Below are 17,551 nucleotides of genomic sequence, written 5' to 3'. Positions count from 1 at the left end.
TTTATCCTCACTCAAGGATATTTTTCCATTGATTTTTAGAGAAAGTGGAAGAGAGGGAAAGACAGAGAGATATTGATGTAAGTGAAACACATTGATTGGTTGCCTCCTGCACACACCCTTAACCAGGGACAGGGAGGAGCCTGCAACAGAGGTATGTGCCCTTGACTGGAATTGAACCCAGGACCCTTCAGTCTGCAGGCTGATGCTCTATCCACTGAGCCAAACTGACTAGGGCTCCTTCCATATACTTCAATCATCTCTAGATTTCTTATAATACCTAATGTAATGCAAATGTGGAGTAAATAGAGGGTGGGGCAAAAGTAGGTTTACAGTTGTAACTACATGAAATTAAGTTTATTCTTGTATTATTTAATAACTAGGGGCCCGGTGCACAAAATTCGTGTACTGGGTGGGGGGGGGGGAGTGTCCCTCAGCCCAGCCTGCCCCCTCTCACATACTGGGAGCCCTCAGGCGTTGACCCCCATCACCCTCCAATCGCAGGATCGGCCCCTTGCCCAGGCCTGACGCCTCTGGCCTAGGCGTCCAGCCCGGGCAGCGGGGACCTGCAGTGGCAGCGGGGGGCGTCACGATCGCGCAGGCTCCGCCCCTGCCCCTGCAGGATGCCTCTGGCTGAGGCGTCCGGCCCGGGCAGCGGAGACCCACAGCTGCAGTGGCCCCGCGATCGTGGGCTTCGCTTTAGGCCCAAGCAAGGGACCCCTAGCTCCTGGGACTACCAGCTTCGACCGTGCCCAGCTCCCATCGCTGGCTCCACCCCTACTTCCTGCTATCACTGGCCAGGGCGGAAAAGGCACCTGATTCTCCAATCATGGCTGGGGGGCAGGGCAAAGGCGGCCCCAGGGCCGCCTTTGCCCTGCCCCCCAGCTCTTAGCTCCCCCCTGGGTTTCTGATCACTGTCAGTGGCAGGGGGCTTCTTCCTGCTTTCCCTTTCGCCTCCCTGCATTGTGCCTACATATGCAAATTAACCGCCATCTTGTTGACAGTTAACTGCCAATCTTAGTTGGCAGTTAACTGCCAATCTTAGTTGGCAGTTAATTTGCATATAGCCCTGATTAGCCAATGAAAAGGGTATCGTCGTACGCCAATTACCATTTTTCTCTTTTATTAGTGTTGATTATTGTATTATTGTATTATTTTGCATATGAACAACTGTAAACCTACTTTTGCCTCACCCTGTAGTTGTTATACTGTATTGTTTAGGGATTGACTTTCTGAATACTTTTTCAAATATTTTTGATCCATGGTTGGTTGAATCTGTGGATACAGAGCCTGTGGTTACAGAGGCTGACTATATTTAATAAATATTAATAAATTATTATGTTTAAGTATTTTCATTATAATATACAATCAATATATAATATATAATTACATATTATATAAATGTATGTACATACATTTACATACATATAATGTGTATATACATGTAAATATATAATTATATAAATATGTAAGAATCATATGAATTATATAAATTTGTAATTATAATTACATACATATAATTATTATATTAAATGATATACGTATTGCTTTGAGCACTGTCAGGCACATTCCAAGTGTTCGCTGTAATTATTTTCTCACCCTGGCAAGAGGATGGCTTACTTTTTTGGATATTCCCAATAAAATAAGGACAAAGCACATTTTAAAAAACGTTTTCTTATGGAAAATCTTAAGCATATGTGAAAGTCGAGAAAATAGCATAATGATTCCCATACACCATCACTGAGTTTCAGCTATCATCAATATGGGCAATTCCATATTGTCTGCAAACCCACATTCATTTCCTCCATTCCCCACCCTCTGCTGCTGGGTGACCTTAAAGCAAATCCCATATATTATATCCTTTCTTCTGTCAACATGTCAGTAAGTATCTCTAAAAGACAAGGACTCTTCAAAACATCACTATCCTGTAATTACATACATAAACACTAACAAGAATCCCTTCATATTATCAAATAGCCGGTGAAACCCTCATGTTCTTAAAATTCAGCCAGACCAGCCACCTGGTCTCATCATCCTGGAGCCTTGATTGAGACTATTCCTCAGCCGGTTTCTCTGCTTGCCCCACTCCAGGTGCAGGATGCTGTGGCATTGATCTGCTACTTGGTCTGGCTGGAGAAGAACGTGCCCAAAGGCACAGTGGACGAGTTCTCAGGGGCACAGCTACTGGACACATTCCGAGGGTGAAGGACCATGGCAGTCCTTTTTGGCTGATTATGTTCTAATGTGGGGATGGGGGAAGGGAAGGGGACTTGGTCTCCATACTTTGGGGGAAAGGAAGACCCTCCTTGTGTTTGGGGGCCTCTCTGGAACTAGGAGTGACTGGTTCTTGGGTGGTCCTGGAGCTGGGCAGGGAGTGTTTGGGTAACATTCTCCAGCCCCAGCTGACAGTAGAACAACTTCAAGGGCCACAACCCAATATCACCCCCTAGTGTCTGCTTCAGACATAACTCATTCTCCCTGGGGGTAGCTGGTTCAGGTCTATTGGCCTCTGGACCACTTGACAATATAAAGTTGAAGATGGAGGTTCCCTGAGGGCACCAGGTCATAGGCAGGCTGTAGGTTTGAGGTGAAGGATGCTGCTCCCGGGTTAGGGAAGTTTTTAAATACAGGAAACTAAGTTTCTTCACTCTTGCTTTACCACGAACATACTGTGGGTCATATAGGCCTTGGTTTCCCCATCTGTAAAATGGAGGTGGAGGAGGAATAACTAGTGTCCCTCCTTCTCTGACCTTGAGTGCTCTATAAGTGGCAGGTCGGGACTTGGGAAGATGGAACCAAGAAGTGGGACTGGGAGAGTGTGTCTGAGGTAGAAGCAGCTGTGACCTTCATTTGCCCTTGTTCGATATCCTGGGCCCATTCATTGACCATTCCTGCCTTGTACTTTGCAGAAAAGAAAAGTTTTCCTCCGGACCCAGTTTCCAAACCATCTCTGCTAGTGGTCTGAACGCTGCCCTGGCCCACTACAGGTACTTCAGGAAAAAGAATTTTCTGGTGATCCCAGTGTATGAACAGGGGGAGTGGGGGTGGAGGAAGTAATGCTCTGGGACCCGAGTCCATATTTAAACTTTAAGGCCTTTAGCACTGTGGGGGCTGAGAGTGGGGCGTGGGGCCCAGTGGGTAGGTTGAGGTGTCTCCTTAGAATTAAAAGGCCAGAGCAATTTTCCCCCAAGAGGCTGTGACTTTGTGAGCACTCAGGGCTAAGGGATCTGGAATAGAAGCAGGGCTGATGCTGGATGCTTTTCCTTGATGTCCTGTGAGTTATTTATGTGAGTTAATTCTTAAAGCTCCCAAGCACATGGGGAAAGACCTGTTCATTCAACCTGAACCAACTAAGGTGGGCCCAAGATGTAGGCTGGCTTAATGTTTGGCTCCGTAGGACACAAACATCTGTAGGCCTGCCTGATGAAATTTGGGAGGTCAAGCTGACCAGATGCCTCAGGCTGGCATGGGCACAACAAGGGTAGGTCAGACATCCTCCAAGGGCCAGCCTAGCCTATCCCAGAATTCCCTCCCATGGCATCTCCCAAGTCCTCATCTGCCTTGGCCTAGGTAGGAACTCCTCGGCCCTACCAAACCTTGCTCTCCTGCCCCATCCTTGAGTACCTGCACCTTGGCTCCTCAGGGCCCTCTGCTCTAGGAGGTAGCAGGAAGTTAGAGAAAGAGTCCAGGCCCAGTTCCCTTCCCACTTTACCCCATGGCTTTTGCAACTCCCTTGGCCTCTGCAGACTGGTCTCTCCTTATGTAAAAGGTGATGACTGCAGTGGTGCTCTCTGCGGTTCTCCCAGCCCCCGCATTCTGGGATCTTTCCTTCTCCCCTCCCTGGAGACCGGGGCCTTGCTTGTGAAGTGCAGGATAAACAGATACATGCTGAGGACATTAGTGGCAGAAGCTGAAGACTTTCCTAGGGCCCTTTGGGAGATAATGACTTCACCAAAGGAGTCAACCTAAAAGTCCAGCCCCTAGGGGTGAGGGGGGTTCCTCTGCTTTCATAGAGGACCCCCACCCCACCCAGTACAGGGATTGGCTGCTCCTTTTCTCAGCATCTCTCCCCTTCTCAGCCCATCAAAGGAGGTACACCGCAAGCTGACTTCAGATGAGATGTACCTGGTGGATTCTGGGGGACAATACTGGTATGTAGTCTCTACCATACTCTGGCCTGGCTGTCTCAGCCCAGACACCTTGGGTGGCCAATAGCTGGCCAAGGCTTTCCCATCCTGGTCATGGATTCTTCATCTGAGAAAGGAAAGGCCTGCATTGAATGAGCCTTCCCATTTTTACACTTGGTGGGGGTGGGGGTGGGGGTGGGGGTGGGGGGGTGTTTCTGCACAGTGGGAAACACACAGAAACCAAAACAGTAAGGTTGCCCATGCAGCACCTCAGTGAGAATCAAGATGATTCCTCTGGCTCAAATAAAATGTTTTTAAGCCCACATATTATTACACAGTCTGAACAGACATGCTTAGCAGCCCTGCCTTGCTGCACAATCAGTGTACCCATACTCTCACCCAGTCATGCACACACCACCAAGCCATGCATCCTCCTCAGCCCCCTCCCCTCCCACCTGCATGGGTGAGGTGACCATGTCAGGTTGGGGGTATGGGCAGAATCCAAAAGCAACAGGCCCACAAGAGAAGCAATCTCAAGGGACATCCAGATCATGGGTATGTGTCTGTGTGTGCTCCCCTGAGTGCATGCACAACCACATGTAGGGCACTGTCCTATGTTTTTCAAAGATTTTTTTCATTGATTTTTAGAGAGAGGGGAAGGGAGAGGAAGAGAGAGAAACATTGATGCGAGAGTTAAATGATGCAAGAACGAAACATTGATCAGCTGCCTCCTGCACCACCCCCCGCCCCCCCACGGGGATGGAGCCCACAACCTGGGCATGCACAAGCATCTAAGAATCAAACCAGCAACCTTTTGGTGCACGGGACAACGCCCAACCAACTGAGCCACACTGGCAAGGTTGCGGGCTCAGTTTCCAGTGGGGGCCATGCAGGAGGCAGCAGATCAATGTTTTGCTGTAAGATGTTTTGATGTAAGAGGTTGCTGTAACCCCTGCACCAAGACTTCGCAATCTGTGTGTCCACCTGTGTGCTCTCATTAAAATTAGTACAGAACCATGAAGTGAATGGCATTCCTTTAGATGTGTTACCCTTACACAGTGCACAACCTGAACACCCGGATGTGCCAGCCATGCAGAACAGGCTAACCCCATTCCTTCCAAATATGTAACCAATCATTCACACAGGAGCTGAGCTGAGAGGAGCTGGAAGAGTTTCCCTTCTCATCTAGGAAGCAAGTGGACTCAGGGAAAGAAGTGGTGCTGGGACTGATGGAGGAGTAGCTTCGAACAGTTTGTCATCCTCTATCTTGTAGAAATGGTGAATGTGTTAATGACAAAGGCATTTCACATATTCTGAACATAGCCCTGAGAGCCAGAAGAGCAGGCACACAGCCCAGAAGCCTTTCCTAGTGACCAGTGTGGCTCTTTGTGTACTGGGCACAGCCAGTGTGCAAAGGGGAAGTGAATTTGTGGGGCGTTGCTGGATTGGGGCATGCTCAGAGCAGGGTGAGGCCAGGGAAATGGTCACCTCACTTCTCTCCTTCTGAAGAAGTCTGCCACGCCCTGTGAGCTGCTCCCAAGGAGGAGTCCCCAGGGCCCTGGGACCATTTCTCCCCTCCCCCTTCCCAGGGTGGCCACATGGGCCATCCTGGGGGAACAGCTGCAGCTGGTGGTCAGACTTTTTGGCTTCTGGCTTCAGTTCACTGGGACTCTGAGCAAATTCCTGGGTCAGATCCATGTTTACAGTAGAGCAACTGTGTGGAGAGTGAGTTCTTGATGCAGGGCTGGCTTCACTGAGGCTCAGAGAAGGACAGGGCCTCCCAGCCTTAATCGCCTCATCTGTGAAATGGAGATAATGAAACCTGCTCTCTCTCCCTTCCCAGGGAGCTGCCAAAAGTGTTCTATGGATAGTAAATAACTATCTGGATGTGTGCGTGTTATGATGTCTCTGGATCTGTTTCCCAGTCTGTAAAAATGGGACAATCCCCTCACACCTCTCACAAAGCCTGGAAGAAGCATTGCTTTTATTTTTGTTTTTAATATATTTTTATTGATTGCAAAGAGGGAGAGCGGGAGAGAGATAGAAACATTGATCAGCAGCCTCCTGCATGTCCCCCACTGGGGATAGAGCCCACAACCCGGGCATGTGTCCTGACTGGGAATCAAACCACGACCTCCTGGTTCATAGGTCAACACTCAACCACTGAGCCACCACTGGCCAGGCATGGAAGAAACCTTGCTTTTAGAGTGAGCTTGACCCAAGCAAAGCCAAGTTTACAAACAGCCAGAATGGGGAGCTCTTTGTGAAAAATCAGGATTGCCCGACAATATAGTAATTTGATTTTGATAGCTTTGCAGCTCCTTCACCCATAAATGCTGAAGATGGGCATTTGCTGAAGGCAGTCATCTTCCTCCCACCCACCCCTGTCCCAGCCCTGCCACTCAAACCCTCCTTGAGAGCACACAGGAAGCACACAGGCACGATCCCTACCCCCAGGTGTTCAGCAGAGCTGGACATGTTGATTTTCCTTCTACACAGGGGCGGAACCACAGACATCACCAGAACAGTCCACTGGGGTACCCCGTCTGCTTTCCAAAAGGTAAGCATTAGACCTAGATTTCCTCTACCCATCCTCATTCCAGGGACACCCAAGAGATCACTCTATTAAGAGCCCTTTCACGTTACCGAATCTGAGGTTAAGTAGTTTGCCCATGTTCACACAGCAAGTTAGTACCACAAAACCCAGTGTTCCCGGGTTCTTCCCCAGAGATGTTTCAGGCCACCAACAGAACTTCACAATCTGTGTGGCTGCCTGTGTGCTCTCATTGGAAGTAGTCATAACCATGATGTGAATGGCATTCATTTAGATGTGCCCAAGCTTATCATCATCTCATTTCAGGAAATCAATGAACAAATATTTACTTGGTGCTGTCTGTGTGCCTAGCTCTGTGCTCAGCAGAAAGGAGGAAGAAAGGCATTCCAGGAGGAAAGTCGCAGAAATGGAAAGGAGCTGGGGCTTTTCAGGAAGCAGTGAGGGCTGGTCTGCTTGATGCAGAGGCTGGGAACTCATCTATGTTCACTAGGGGGCCTCTGGGGAAAGTGGGGAACAGGGGGCTGCATTCATGCATTCAGCAAGCAGACTGTGGTTCAGGCATTGCACTGAAAATGTCAGCACTGGTTAGGCCTGAAGGAGCTCACAGTTTAGCGGGTTGCGTCTGCTGCCTAGGTTGTCCTGCCCAAGATGAAAAACGTGTGTATATGTGTGTGTGTGTGTGTGTGTGTGTGTGTGTGAGAGAGAGAGAGAGAGAGAGAGAGAGAGAGAGAGAGAGAGAGACAGACATTGCTATAGGGCAGTGATGGCAAACCTTTTGAGCTCGGCGTGTCAGCATTTTGAAAAACCCTAACCTAACTCTGGTGCCATGTCACATATAGAAATTTTTTGATATTTGCAACCATAGTAAAACAAAGTCTTATATTTTTGATATTTATTTTATATATTTAAATGCCATTTAACAAAGAAAAATCAACCAAAAAAATGAGTTCGCGTGTCACCTCTGACACGCGTGTCATAGGTTCGCCATCACTGCTATAGGGCCTGACCAGGAAAAGAGGCTGCTGTCAGTCCAATTTCCTTTCTTTTTTTCTTTTTTTTAACATATTTTTATTGATTTCAGAGAGGAAGGGAGAGGGAGAGAGAAATAGAAACATCAATGATGAGAGAGAACCATTGATTGGCTGCCTCCTGTGTGTTCCCAATTGAGAATCAAGCCCGCAATCTGGGCATGTGCCCTTGACTAGAATCAAATCTGGAACCCTTCAGTCCACAGGCCGATGCTCTATCCACTGAGCCAAATCGGCTAGGACCACTTTCCTTTCTTTTTCCACAAGGTCACAGCCCTGACCAAACGAGGCTGATCTGGCACACTATCAGATCCCAACCCAAATTTTAAACCTTAAAAAAAGGATGATCATGATAATGGTAATAAGGGCTCTGGCCTCAATTTGAGCATTTACTCTGTCGGGAGGACCTTACGTGCATGAGTCTCCCTACTCCTCCCAGCAACATTATGAGCTAGTATTGTGGTCATCCCATCATAAAAGAGGAAAGTGAGACCCAGAGAGGTTAAAGGTGCTTGCTTAAGGTTCAGAGTTTGTGAGTGGCCAAGTCAGGGTTCCAGCCCAGGGAGTTTGCCTCCCAAGCCCCTGCTGTCACTGTCTCAGCTCACCATCATCTACAAGCATCCCATGCACCAAGCTTTGGGCAGGTCCCCCTCTGCCACCTCTGGGCATGTTCTAGAACCTGGGTGACCACACATGAACATTCACCTCCCTCCCAACACCCTCCCCCCTCTCCACACACACACACACACACACACAGGCCTGAGCCCACACACCTACAATACACATAGGTCAAACAGCTGGAAACTCGGGTTCCCCTTCTTATGTGCCACTTTATTTCTCCCTCTTCCCCCCCCCCCCCAATCAGGAGGCATATACCCGCGTGTTGATAGGAAATATCGATCTTTCCAGACTCATCTTTCCTGCTGGTACATCAGGTAGGTTTCAGAGACCAGGCTGGACCCAGAGTCTTAGACGCTGATTTCACTAGACTCAGACCACCACCCTGGAGGAGTTACTGGGGGTTGGGGGCAGGGATTATATCATCACCCATACGTTGTATAGATAAGAAAACCCGGCCTAGAGAGAGAAAGCGATTTGCCCAAGGTTACACAGAGTCACTAGGAGAGCCAGGCTTTGAACACAGGCCTCCTGCCTCTTGATCTAAGCTTAGGTTGGGGAGGTTAGAGTGGGCTGCAGGAGTCATGGGAGGATTCCTGGAGGAAGTAGGTGTCTTGGCAGATGTGGAGAAATTGTAATAGAGTCATCAGTCCAGATAATGGGTACGACGTAAGGTGTGCTGGAGATAGTACAGCTTACCTGCCTCTCAGCAGCCCCTCTCCACAGGCACCATCCTGGTAGTAGGCTCTATAACAAGAGAGCAAGAAAGGAGCAAGGTGAACAGTTTGGGGTCCAGAAGACTGACTGGATGCCATCTCTCTTCCAGGACCAATGTTGGAAGCCTTTGCCCGCAAAGCCTTGTGGGAGGTTGGGCTCAATTATGGCCACGGGACAGGCCATGGCATTGGCAACTTCCTGTGTGTGCACGAGTGTAGGTATCTCCTCAACACACCCTCAGGGTTCTCCTTCTGAACATGGTAGATCCTTTCATAGTTACGGAAATGACCAAACCCTCAGAGATGCAGTGACCCATCCAAGGTTACCCAGCTGGTGGGAAGTGATGCTCCGTGGGGTAAGTGAGAAATTCTGGGAGTTTGGCCACTCTGGTGGCCTGCCTGGCATCTGGGAGGGCCCCAGAGAGAGGAGTAGCCGGCCAATACCTAGTAGCTGACTGGCAGAGACCCTGCAGAAAGAAAAGCTAGAGTCAATCTGGTCTGTAAGGTAGACAATAACATGGTGGACAAGTGCTGCTAGAGGTACCCAGGAATCCCCAGTTACCCACTGTTCCAGAGAGCCTGCTACTTTCCAAGCTGGTGAGTACAGGAGCACTGAAACTTTACCTATATCTCCCTTTCCAGGGCCAGTGGGATTCCATTCCAGCGGCCTTACTATGGGCAAGGGCATGTTCACTTCCATCGGTATGACTCTTGGGCTCCTTCAACCCCCACCCTGCACCCCAAAACTAGCCCAGGACTGCAGTCTAGAGAACATGGAAGGCACAGGCACACCTGGGATCAACTGCTGCCCTCCTTCTACTCCCCACTCTCAGTCCCAAATGGGTTGCTCGACCCTAACCATAGGCCTCTTCAGCCCATACCCTCATTTTGCTTTTGGGAGTTGGTTCCCAGCTGTACATCCAACTATAGAGTCTCCAATTAACTATTGGGGTAACAAAACAGTTGAACACAGGGAGAAGGAAGTACCTCCAGGACCCAAGTGGGCCCTGACATCTTCCCCACTAGGCTACAAGGGAGGTTAGAGTGAGCTGAGGCCCGGCAGGTTGCCTCAGGGTAGCCAATGAATATCTAACAAGCAGTGGGTCTGCCCTGGTCACCAGGCAAGGGCAGCCAGGCAGCCATACTCTGTAGCCACTCCTCAATTGGTACAGGAAGTCTGGGCTCAGGTTTCCCCCCTGCTTAATGCAACCAGCATCTCTGTGTCTCCCAGAACCTGGTTACTATCAGGATGGCGAATTTGGGATCCGTCTTGAAGATGTGGCCCTCGTGGTAGAAGCAAAGACCAAGGTAAAGTGCCACTGAGATGGGCTGGAAGCTTAAACAGCATGGCAGTGACTTTGGGCTGTGTGTGTGTGTGTGTGTGTGTGTGTGTGTGTGTGTGTGTGTGTAGAAGGGTCTACAGAAGGTCACAGGAAAGGGCATCTGAATGTGTGGACATGAATTTATTTGGAGTCTTCCTTAGTTCCAGAAAAATTTTATAAATCAGAATTTCTCAAACCTGTTTGCATATTAGAATATTAGAACCATATATAGAGAGCTTTTTAAAAAAAAACAAAAACAAACACCAATGCCCAGGTCCCAATCCAGACCAAATGAGTCAGTATTCCTGCCCTAAATCATTGGTTCTCAATGTATATAATGATCACCAGGGGAGCTTCTGAGAAGTAACAATTCTGTATAATAGCAACCAACAAGATAAACTACCTAGGTACAAAGTTTCAAAAACTTACATGGAAAAAATCTCTACTTAGGGATATAAAAAAGATTTAAGTAAATGGTGCTCTCCAGAAAGAAGCCTCAATATTATGAAGATGACATTTCTACCTAAATTAATCTGTAAATTCAAGCCAATCTCAATTTCAGCACTAGTACCTGAATGCCCTTGTAATTTCACAAAATGGTAGTAAGTTTATTTGTAAAAATGAACATTTAAAAAACAGCTATGACCCTGGCTAGTGTGGCTCAGTTGGTTGGAGCATCATACCATACACTGAAAGGTTAAGGGTTTGATTCCCGGTCAGGGCACATACCCAGGTTGTAGGTTCAATCCCCAGTCAGGGTGCCTAAGGGAGGCAACCAATCGATGTGTCTTCCTCACATTGGTGTCTCTTTCTCTCTGTCTCTTCCACTTCTTTAAAAAGCAATAAGAAAAATATCCTTGGGTGAGGATTAACAAAACAAAACAAAACAAAATGCCTGTACTATTTTTTTTTTTTTGCCTGTATTTTTTATCTCAGCATTCCCTCTGCCAGATATATACCTTCTGGATATAGTCACAAAAGATCACCAAGATGTTTATATACAACTAGGGGCCCGGTGCACTGGGTGTGTGTGTGGGGGGAGCGTCCCTCAGCCCAGCCTGCCCCCTCTCACATACTGGGAGCCCTCAGGCGTTGACCCCCATCACCCTCCAATCGCAGGATCGGCCCCTTGCCCAGGGCTGACGCCTCTGGCCTAGGCGTCCGGCCCGGGCAGCGGGAACCCTCAGCTGCAGCGGCCCCGCGATCGGGACTGCCAGCTTCGACCGTGCCCAGCTCCCATTGCTGGCTCCACCCCTACTTCCTGCTATCACTGGCCAGGGCGGAAAAGGCACCTGATTCTCCGATCATGGCTGGGGGGCAGGGCAAAGGCAGCCCCAGGGCAAAGGCCTTTGCCCTGCCCCCCAGCTCTTAGCTCCCCCCCCCCCCGGGTTTCTGATCACTGTCAGTGGCAGGGGGCTTCTTCCTGCTTTCCCTTTCGCCTCCCTGCATTGTGCCTACATATGCAAATTAACCGCCATCTTGTTGGCGGTTAACTGCCAATCTTAGTTGGCAGTTAATTTGCATATAGCCCTGATTAGCCAATGAAAAGGGTAGCTCGTACGCCAATTACCATTTTTCTCTTTTATTAGTGTTGATGATGTTGACTGTAGTATCAATAGTCATAGTTCAAGGAGTAGAAACAGTCTAAATATCTATCACTGGTTAAATAAATCATGATCCACATACTATGGATCCTCATGCAGCCCTTAAAAAGAATGAGCTGCTTCTCCCTCTGCTAACATGGAGTGCTCTCCTAGGTTTACTATTGAGGTGAGGTGGGGAAGAGAATGTGCACAATAGTGTATGATTTTGCATGAATTTTAAAAATATAGACATATATACTGTGTATGTCTAAAATGTTTTCAGGAAAGAAAGCAGGCAGGGAGGAGACTTTCAAATATTGGGTATCTTTTTGTAGTTTGAATTTTCTTTTTTTTCCCCCTTTTTTGTTTCTTTATTAAGTTATTACATATGTGTCCTTACCCCCCTACACACACACTCATGCCCTCACCCCCCTGTTGTCTGTGTCCATTGGTTAGGCCTATATACACGCATATAAGTCCTTTGGTTGATCTCTCCCCCTTACCCCCACCCTCCCCTACCTTCCCGCTGAGGTTTCATGGTCTGATCGATGTTTCTCTGTCTCTGGATCTGTTTTTGTTCATCAGTTTATGTTGTTCATATATTCCATAAATGAGTGAGATCATGTGATATTTACTTTCTCTGACTGGCTTATTTCGCTTAGCATAATGCTCTCCAGTTCCTAAGCGTATACATGCAAGACCTCTATGAGAGATGGGAATTATGGGCTATTTTTTCTTCATACTTATCTCTATAGATTCATCAATAGATACATAGATAGAAATATGGAGATAGACAGACATAAAATTCTAATACTTATCTTTAAATTATTTGATTGTAGGTTCCCAGCCCCACCCTAGAGTTTCTCACTCCAGTGTCTAGGGAGGATGGGTCTCAGAATCTATACATTTAACAAGCTCCCTAGATGATGTGTGGATGCACAAAGTTTGAGAAATACAGACCTAAGTCTAAATTCACGAATTAGGAGGAAACCACCAAAGGTGGGGTGCTAAGTGGTAGAAAGGGGGGTAGCCAAGGGCATTGTGGGAGACTCAAGCCTCCTCTGAGTCTTGGGTTTGATAAGGGTCAGTTCCCTGTGCCCATAGCTCCTGGGTGGCGTGTTCCAGCACTTCCTTCAGCCTAGCTTCTCCTCCTCACTCACTTCCTGCTTTTCCTGCTTTTCCACCGTCCCTGTGGCCTTTCAGTACCCAGGGACCTACCTGACCTTTGAAGTGGTGTCATTGGTACCCTATGACCGGAATCTCATTGATGTCAGACTGCTGTCCCCAGAGCAGGTGAGTGCCCTTCAGCACTGTCAACCCTTCAGACCCTGAACCAGTTCCTGCCTTCTCCACCCTGGGCCTCTCTCGCCTCTGCTCCCCCCACCCTAAGACTCCATGCCCCTTCCATTCCACTGGGAGGGTTCACACTGGTGGCATCTGTAGGCACACACTGTGGTATGCCTTCTTCCCTCACCAGAGACCCCAGGAGTTCTTGAAAGCTCCAGTCAGACCAGGTAGTAACTTCCTGGGGAGTCTGAGACTAGGTCTCTGAACTCTGCCAACTCAAGTCCTAGAACTAAAATCAATCCCTCCCCCACTCTGGACCACAGAACCCTTTTCGGTAAAATGGGATAAGGCCTGCCCTACTTACTGTCATTGCCAGGCCTGAAATCCACTCCCCCTGACTCACACCCCAAGGAAGTCACTATGACATTAAACAGCCACTGTGTCAAACTGCCTCTGAAAAGCCCTGGAGAATGCCTGAGCCTGATGATGGCTGGGGAATCAGAAGGGAAGGACCAGAGATTGGGTACTAAGTGCATAAATCCCCTATGGGCACCTATGGGGTATCTATGGGTACTTGGGCCAAGGTGAGCAGCTGGACTACCACAGCAGGGAACTAGATGGCACCAAGATCTCAGCTCTTGGCAGCCCATCCTAAGGAACACCTCATCCCTCCTACTCTTTGCAGCTCCAATACCTGAATCGCTACTACCAGACCATCCGAGAGAAGGTGGGCCCAGAGCTGGAGAAGCGCCAACTACTGGAGGAACTCAAGTGGTTACAGCAGCACACAGAGCCCTTGTCTGCGAAGGCTCCACGCACCACCTTTTTGGCCTCTCTGTTGGCAGCCTCCACTCTTGCCATCCTTGGCTGGAGTGTCTAGAGGCCCAGGACTCCCCTGCTAACCCTGTCACTCAGCTCCCTTCACCCTGCACCACCCATGCCCTAAGAGCTTCTGCTGGCCCATTGCCTGGAAACCTTTATCCTCAGCTTCCTTCTCCAGGACCAAGCCCCAGCCACTCAGGGCTTCTTGGGCTTATACACCTCACCCTCGGTTCCCAACCCCAGGATAGGAGAGCCAGCTAGTTCCTTTCCTCCAGTGGGCCCAGTAGGCCTAACCTATAACCTGGCAGAGCCTGTTGCTGCTGCGCCCCATGGCCCTGGGAGAGCCCCACCCTAAAACCACCAGAGCTGTTCCCTCACACTGGCTCCTAAATCCATGCCCTTAAGGTTGCCTCTATTCACCCCCACCTGTACCTGGCCCTACAGTGACCTCCTGGCTGCTTGCCTATAGATTGAAGGAACAAGGGTGGCTTCCAAGCTTCCTGCTGTGCCTATAAAGGGAGAGGAAGGGAGGGTGGTTGAGTCCTCTGATGCCATACTGCCACCCCAGGGTCAGGGAGACCAGCCAGGGAAGGGGCATGTACAGCAGCCCTCCACCCAACGTGTGAGCCCATCACTTCCAAACCCTGGATGGGCTCCATGCCAAGTGACAGGATAGGGACTTAAGCCATAGGAATTTGGCCATGGGGTAGGAGGGAATGCGGGAAGCGCTCTGGAATATGGCCCTACCCAAAGTTGGGAAAAGCCTGAACAGTGATGCTGAATCATTCTCTCAGATTTCCTGGCATGTGGGAGCCCATTTAACTTTCCAAAGTACAGCCACAGTGATGATGCTATTAAATCCTTCAGCATCCTTGGATGACCATTAACCTGTGAGGCCAGTGTCTGGTTTTCCCATTTTATAGATAAGAGAACTGAGTCCAGACAGAGTGGGATCTGCCCAAGATACACAGTGTTTGGTTGGGACATGGTGGGACCAGAATGGGCCAGGAGTCCAACTCTTGACTTTTGGCACCATGGAGAATCCCTTAGCCTACCTCCCAGCCCTCTCTGGCTCTCTGAGCCACTGTTGTTGGGGGGTGGGGAAGGGTAGTTTTCTCTGGCCAGCCCAGCCGTTAGCCACCTGGGCTCACATCCTGCTAGATACTTAAAACAACCTGGCAACAAAGCCTGCATTTAGGTTTTGCATTGTCTGCTGTGTTGCTGGGGACTTCTATTACCTGTGGCTTTTGTGGTGGGGGAGGAAGGGTGGGGGTGGGGATGTGAGGCTCCCAGAAGCTCGGTTGGGGAGCATATGTGCTTGAGAATGTGCCTGTGAGCATGCGTGCAGTGTTCCTGTATTCCCATGCATGCCACTCCCAGACAACTACTTCCTGCGCTAAAGGTCTTGGAGCCTTATGGAAGGAACAGAAGGGAGCTTCACACTGGGGTATTTGTCAAATGTGGTCCAGGAAAGTTGGGGCCACTATCTTTGCTCAGAGGAGCATAGTCTGGGGAAAGAGAGAACCAAGCCTTTGAGGCAGGGTGCTGGGCAAACGCACCAGGCAGAGGAGTCCCCCAGCTTGGGACCACCAGGCCTAGTTTGCCTGTGACAATTATCACCAGCGATGCTTGCATCCAAAGGCCCCAGCTCTGAGCCAGCCTCACTGAGGCCTCTAGCACCCAACAGTGGGCCTCTGTTGGCTGAGTCATTTGCTCCTTCACATGCTCACCCCACAAAGACAACTACTAATAATAAAATTACAGGTTCCACCAACACCGTCGTCATCAGTGCTACCATCTACGGAGTGTTTAGTATGTACCAGGATCTGTGCTTTACATGCATTCTTTTAGATTTTTTTTTTATTTTACTGTGGTAGGAACACTAAATGTGAGATCAACCTTCGTAAGAAGTGTTTAAGGGTACACTATTGTATTTTCTCATTTAATTCCCACGGCCTATGAGAAGGTTCTTTTATTGTCCCCATTTTACAAGAGAGGCTCATAGAGATTAACCAACTCACTCAAGGTCACTCATCCAGGAAATGAAAAAAGCAGGATTCAAACCAGTCAGATGACTCTAGAACTCTCAGAAAAGGGCAAGGAGTATGGCTCACACCATTTCACAGATGAGAAAACAGGCTCAACCAGGATCAAATAGCTGGTGAACTGGGACTCAGGCCCAACCAGTGTTCCCCACACTATCCTGCTTCTCCAGTGCCTGCCTGCCCAGGCCTTTACCTTTGGCCCCTGACCCTTGCTCCTGCTGTTCTGGCAAGCTCCGGGCAGCAGGAGTGTCCTGGGTGTCTGACCAAGACCCACTGGCAGGCCTTTCAGTGCAAGGTGGCTTACACGGTCCTCTTTTCCCCTCTTCAGTGCAAGACCTAGGGTTCCACCTCATCTCCTCCCTGTAACTTAACTGCCGTCTCCAACCCAAAATCTTGGGGTTGGGAAGCCCCACCCTAGAAGCATAGCTACAGAAGGGGCTGCTTCCACCCTAGATCCTCCTTTCCAGTGTTCCTCCAGGCACACTTACCATCCTGCTTTAAGGCTTGCACTTTGGATCAGGCAGGGAAACATTCAGAGTCCACACAGCAAGGCTAGCATAAGCAGAGGCACTTGACACATCCATCCTTATGAACTGAAGATAAATAAATGCCCTTTGGGCTTTGGTCCTTTGTCTTTACGTATGCTGGAGGATGGACTTACCAAACCCCTCGTTGCCCCTGATTGCCACTGTGGAGCAGGCCATGTGGAAAAGCCCTTTTTCCTAAGTGTTAGAATTCTTTTCCAAAGAGCTGTGCCAGCAATGTGACCTTGAGCAAGTCCCTTCACCTTTCTGGTCTTCAGTTATCCCTCCTGTAAACACCTGCCTCAGAAGGTTACACTGAGAGCCCATAAATTCCGGATGTGACAGGACCCTATAAGCCAGGAAGAGATGATAATGCTATTATTTGTCCAGTATGACCTCACCTTTGGAGCTAGGTAAGGAAAAGGTTTGGGACCCAGATGTTATTTATTTATTTATTTGTTTGTTTGTTTGTTTGTCTGTTAATCCTCACCCAAGGATTGATTTTTTATATTTTTAGAGAAAGTGGAAAGGAGGAAGGGAGGGAAGGAGGGAGGGAGGGGGGCGAGAGAGAGAGAGAGAGAGAGAGAGAGAGAGAGAGAGAGAGAGAGACATCGATATGAGAGACACATCAACTGGCTGCCTGTCCACACAGGCCAGGGATAGACCCTGCCCTTGACCGGGAATCAAACCCATGACCCTTCAGTGCTCAGGCCAACGCTCTATCCACTGAGCACACCGGCTAGGGCTGGGACCCAAATTTAAAATATTAATCATAAAAACTAGACAGGCTTTTGAGCAATTATCTAATTTGTGTTGTCCCAGCTCTGCTCCTTAGAGCCCGGGCTTCCTCAGAAATGTCACCAGGGCTGCCACAGAAAGAGCTCCAGCCAAAGGCAGCCTATATACGCTTCCTATCAAATTATATTGG

General features: G+C 49.0%; 1 protein-coding gene across 1 annotated transcript in view; it reads left to right on the top strand.

Moving 5' to 3' along the window:
- XPNPEP2 (X-prolyl aminopeptidase 2) overlaps positions 1 to 15,251 on the top strand; it is a 30,610-nt gene extending 15,359 nt beyond the window's left edge. The window contains exons 12-21 of the mRNA XM_059680095.1: positions 2,089 to 2,198; positions 2,907 to 2,984; positions 4,077 to 4,148; positions 6,624 to 6,684; positions 8,572 to 8,641; positions 9,151 to 9,255; positions 9,683 to 9,742; positions 10,272 to 10,348; positions 13,149 to 13,238; positions 13,918 to 15,251. Coding sequence (XP_059536078.1) covers positions 2,089 to 2,198; positions 2,907 to 2,984; positions 4,077 to 4,148; positions 6,624 to 6,684; positions 8,572 to 8,641; positions 9,151 to 9,255; positions 9,683 to 9,742; positions 10,272 to 10,348; positions 13,149 to 13,238; positions 13,918 to 14,112 — 918 coding nt within the window. The 3' untranslated portion in view covers positions 14,113 to 15,251. The remainder of the gene's footprint in view (positions 1 to 2,088; positions 2,199 to 2,906; positions 2,985 to 4,076; positions 4,149 to 6,623; positions 6,685 to 8,571; positions 8,642 to 9,150; positions 9,256 to 9,682; positions 9,743 to 10,271; positions 10,349 to 13,148; positions 13,239 to 13,917) is intronic.
- Positions 15,252 to 17,551: the final 2,300 nt, after the last annotated feature.

Source organism: Myotis daubentonii, chromosome X, assembly GCF_963259705.1.
Source record: "Myotis daubentonii chromosome X, mMyoDau2.1, whole genome shotgun sequence".
NCBI classification, from domain to species: domain Eukaryota; kingdom Metazoa; phylum Chordata; class Mammalia; order Chiroptera; family Vespertilionidae; genus Myotis; species Myotis daubentonii.
This window is presented reverse-complemented; position numbering and strand designations above follow the sequence as displayed.